Source organism: Buceros rhinoceros, unplaced genomic scaffold (assembly GCF_000710305.1).
Source record: "Buceros rhinoceros silvestris isolate BGI_N320 unplaced genomic scaffold, ASM71030v1 scaffold14511, whole genome shotgun sequence".
Lineage (NCBI taxonomy): Eukaryota > Metazoa > Chordata > Aves > Bucerotiformes > Bucerotidae > Buceros > Buceros rhinoceros.
Window position 1 is genome coordinate 21026 of NW_010394946.1, and position 4830 is coordinate 25855.

The following is a 4830-nucleotide window of genomic DNA, read 5'->3' on the forward strand; positions in this document are numbered from 1 at the left end:
GATGTACAGAACTATGCAGTTTACATAGTTTTACTATCATCCAAAACATCACGTTTCAAATATATGAGGCACAGCAAGAGCAACATAATTCCATTTCCATAGGAACATAAATGCAGCTTGTCACTGATGACACGCTTTCCAAACCATAGCACTCACGGCAATTATACACATGTACAATTTTAAAGCATTAAAACGCAAGAGTCTGGAGCCTGCCCACTGTTACCAATGGGTAATGACAACTCATCTGTCCTTGAAAACTACCAAGATGTCCTTGCAGTAGCTGTAACATAGGAAGCAGGTGGAGTCACTGTCGTGCTTTGTCAGGGTCAGTTTGCTGTGCTATTCCCAAAGCTAACTGATAGAGCCAGTGAAGGATTCCCACCACCTGCAGAGAAAGGGACAGTGCCCTGCTTAGCTCTGACAGCCCAGGGAAGATGCAAAGTTAAAACACATCTGTAACACATCAGTGATACTGTGGCTCCAGAGATAGCTGATAGAAATTAGCTCAGCTTAAGGCAGACGCCGATTTCCTTTAAGAATGATCAGGGACTGGCCAAGTCTCAAACACAGAACAAGACTGAACCAGTCTTTGAGTGGTTAAATCAAGGACTCTTTTTTTTTTTTGTTTTTGGAAGGTTTTCCTCTAAGCACAATTCAGAGAGACTGAATCTTACAGCCCACATGATCAATTTTTTTTTTCTTTTCATGGCAGAATTTGCAAGCATATATTATAGGTTTTATAAAAGTGCAAGGCCCAGCACAGGAAGATATCCTGGATTAAGACATCCCCAGCAGCGTTCTCTTTGCCATCTTGTTGTTGTCAACGAGCAGATGCACAAATATCGTTGCTTGGGATCAGCTTATCAGAGCCCCTAAGGGTTTAGCTTAATCATGTGTGTAATTAAATACTATTCACATTTGACAGTCTACAATGGCAATATTTTTATGTACAAATTCAAAGATAAAGTCCCAAAATCAAGTTCTGAGAGGTAGAGGTCCATTTCTGACCTGCTGACATAAAATGTTACTGAATCAGTCATATTCGAGGGCTGGTGGGCCCCTAACAATATTGAAATAACCAGCTAGAGCTCCAAGGTCTATGTAAAGCGATCTTTGCCTCTTTAGCAGGTCTGACTCTTCCATGCTCCCAGTACACAATGAGGAGTCTAAAAAGGAAAGAGATAAAGCACATCTTTATTACACAAGTTCATTACACATCTTTATTACACTAGTTCAGTTTCATGGTGGAAATATAACATAAACTTCATATGTCATAAAAAGAAAGATAACAAATCAACCCATAACTAGGATGAAGAAAGGTAAGCAGTTTGCTACTGAAAACAGCCAAAAGCCCTCCATCAGCTGGTACAGTTAGGCAGAGCTTCCTCATCCTCTGAGCCATAGTGTTGAAGGAGAGTGGTGCAAGAAATGAAACTGCTCACTTTCTGCCAGCTGAGAATTCCCCTTCATTACAGGGGGATTTTCATCTGAACAGATGACATTCTCTTTGGGTGGCTGGGTGTGACAATACAGAGCAACTGTGGGACCATTAGTCTCAGACTTTTTTCCTTTTAAATCAAGGTCTGAGGAAAACAGACCTGGTTTGCAACAGCAGAACTCCCCTGAATACTTGTATAATGACTGTTCTGGAATCTCAAACACTTAAACTAAACTTCCAGGTTTTTTTCATTTTCAAAATGAAATTTTCAGGTTTTTTCGTTTTCAAAAGAATTGATTCTGATTGGCCTGAGCTGATCAAAGGATTATGTGCCCACAAGGAAAAATCCAGGAGTGATGCCATCCTAGATGCAAAGGCTGTGACTGATTTAAACGGTAAGTGGATTAATTGCAACAACTACGCATTACAGCGCCAACACTTTGCATAGATATCTTTTCAAATACTTATCACAATCAAATAAACCACTTGTCTGGGGTCGGTTTTTAAATGCCTTTTGTCAGGACCCTCCTAACATATTTTAAAAGAGAAGGATTCTGAAATGTGTTAGCAGGTTGCTGGCACTAAATCTCCCTTGGGCTTGATATAATCTGAGGATACACTGAATTTCCTAACTGCTTCGTGTATTATCCTTCATAAAGCACTTATTGATGAATAAGGGGAACCATGATCCTACAGTCATTTTTGTTTTGAAAACAAACAGCTTGTACTGCTGACACTCAGCAACATTACAGTCATGGTTTTGTGCGTGTCTTTTTCTTGGAGGAGGCGAAAGGTGTGGATGTGGTGGTGGCTGTTGGACTTTTGTTGTTGTTAACAAATCACTAGTACTGATAAGTAGCAAATTAAGGCAATTTGGACAGCAACCTATACTTCATGAAGCGCTCTGGGCTTTCTCATGAGACAGCCCTTCCTGAGCTGCAGGATTCAGGCTAACTTCTTGCCCTGAGGAAGTCAATGGGCGTTTTACATAACACTTAATGAATTCTGGGTCTGATCTCATCTGATTGGGTTTTTTACTGGTCTCTTTCCAGAAGCTTCTAACATTTTGTTTGTTTCTAAACACTTGCTCAAATCAAGTTTTGACACACAGTAAAATCTACAAAGTGCAAGGTAAGTAAGCCTGATATCATTACCTGTAATGTTTTCTGGCAGCTGCAGCTCCTTCCTTGCGAGTAGTCTTTTCCTTTCAAACAATGCCGAGTCCAAACTCTGGCACCGCGGCTGCTCTTCTGGGGGTGGGTGTAAGGCTTCATGTTTCAGTAAATCTGCTGCAGACAGCCTATGATTGGGATTCCTTTCTAGAGCTGCTTCCAGCAACTCTCTCATGGAAGTGCTGCAGTCTTCAGCAATATCTTCTAAGGGGGGAGCTTGCTTGTGTATCTGTTGGAATAAAAAAAGATCATTGAAACAGTTATTCCAAAAACAACGGAAGAGGAAGTCAGAGATAAACACGAGTGGTCTGGAAATTCCCCACTTACAACTCATCACCTCCCTAAGCTGGGCTGATCTGTTAGAACAGAACATGCAACCACACAAAATCCACCTTTTAAAAAACAGCCTTTATCATAAATTTGAAAACTCAAAGCAACTCCAAGCAAGTCTAAAATCTGATGCAATGCAAATTCACCAGATTTCTGGACTACACTGGAAGAATCAGAGAATCATATTCGCCAAGCTCCAGTTTCTGTCTGCAACTTCTAAGCAACACAGACAAGTAGAACACAGCTGGGCTTGTTTCAAGCAAGTTTCACACTGTTCTAAAACCTGTTCTTGCTGTAAACCCAAGGCCTGTAAATTGTAACACAAATGACAGAGGCTGAGCTGGAGTCGTCTCTGTCTTCCCCTAAATGATCAAAACCCACTTCTTTCCTCCCTCCCCTGGAGCAAAAGGATATCATCTCTCTGACAAGTATTTTGATAGTATTTGTATGACTGGAACTTTCCCAATAAGAGTACAGGAAACCTTCTGAGCTACGGCTTTGCTAAGATCACTTACAATATAGAGGTAGGACGGATATGCAGAACGAGGATATCTGTTCACCCAGGGCGGGATGCCAGTTTGCATATGAATAATAGTAGCTCCCATGCTGTAGATGTCTGCTTTTGTTGTGTGGCCTCTGCAAAGGATAACTTCAGGACTCATGTAAATCTGTGAAGAACAGTTGAAGAATGATTAATCAATAGGGGGAAACAGTAAGCAAAAATGAATCGTGACATTTGTGATCTGGGAAACCCCCCTCTGAAGGGATGCATCCCCACAGTACCCGCAGCATAAAGATCAAGCCCTGCCTGAGGAGTTAGACTTTTCTGCTCTACACATAACCACAATCAAGGAGATTTTCTGGTCTGGCACCTAGATAAACTCATATTCCAGGTTTTCCCTCCCCAGGCAGGGCACAGCTCAGTGGCTATGGGACTTAGCTGAGCTATGGGACGCTGAGGTTCAAGCCATGGCTTTGCTTCATTCAACTGTGTAGCAGGAACCTCATCCCTCCACAGCAGAAGGAGGTGCCTGAATTACCAGTTTGTTTTGTGAAGCCCTGCTGGTACTGCTCCATTCTGCTTGAACAACATGGGCAGGCACCTAAAGAGAGAGGATGACTCCCAGTGCTAAGCCACCCAGCTAGGGGTAGGAGTCCTCTCCTCAAATCCTTGTTACATTGGGTATTACACAACTCTTCTGAGCAGAACTGACTGATACACATCTTCCTGTCTTCCTTACTCTTCTTGTCTCCCCACCTTATTCAATAACTTGCACTTTGGGGCATTACCCCCAGAGCAGCTATTAAGGCAAGCATCCCTCTTCCATCCCTTTTTGTAATACAAAAATCCTATAATCTTGTCTAAACCAAAACAGAGCTTCCATCCAAACATTTCAATGATCCTTCCTGAAGATGGATCTGGGGCGAAGATCCCGCCCACTCCAGGCAGCTCGGAGTGCAGCTGGAGGAGAACCAGCTGGGCAGGATGCAGGAGGCACACCCCGAGGCTGGCAGGAGCTGCCCGCGCAGCTCTGCCACCACCATCAGCCCACGGAGTAGGTTTCAACACAATGTGGGCACAGCCCTCAACACTCTAGGTTAACGAGCTGTCCTATTCGCTTCTGGTTTCTACTTTTCCCTCACCCAATTTCCCACTAAAGGAGCCAAACAGAACTTTAATTAGTTCAAGTCATCGTGCCACAAAGAATCACATTAAACGCCATTAACTGACACAAGAGCAGGAAGTTAAGTCATCACCACATGGTTTGACTACTTATTATCACAGACTGCGAACAGCTGCAGGGCTCACGCAAATTCCAAGGGATATTTCCCAGTAAATCACACACCATGTCTGCAAACAGAGCTTCAGATCGGAAGCATATGCAAAGG

The 4830-nt window shown here is 42.9% G+C and overlaps 1 protein-coding gene across 1 annotated transcript in view; it reads right to left on the bottom strand.

Moving 5' to 3' along the window:
- Positions 1–707: 707 nt before the first annotated feature.
- MAP3K8 (mitogen-activated protein kinase kinase kinase 8) overlaps positions 708–4830 on the bottom strand; it is a 14591-nt gene continuing 10468 nt past the window's right edge. Inside the window, exons 6-8 of the mRNA XM_010145390.1 lie at positions 3456–3608; positions 2593–2839; positions 708–1166 (exon numbers count right to left, since the gene is read on the bottom strand). Coding sequence (XP_010143692.1) covers positions 1033–1166; positions 2593–2839; positions 3456–3608 — 534 coding nt within the window. The 3' untranslated portion in view covers positions 708–1032. The remainder of the gene's footprint in view (positions 1167–2592; positions 2840–3455; positions 3609–4830) is intronic.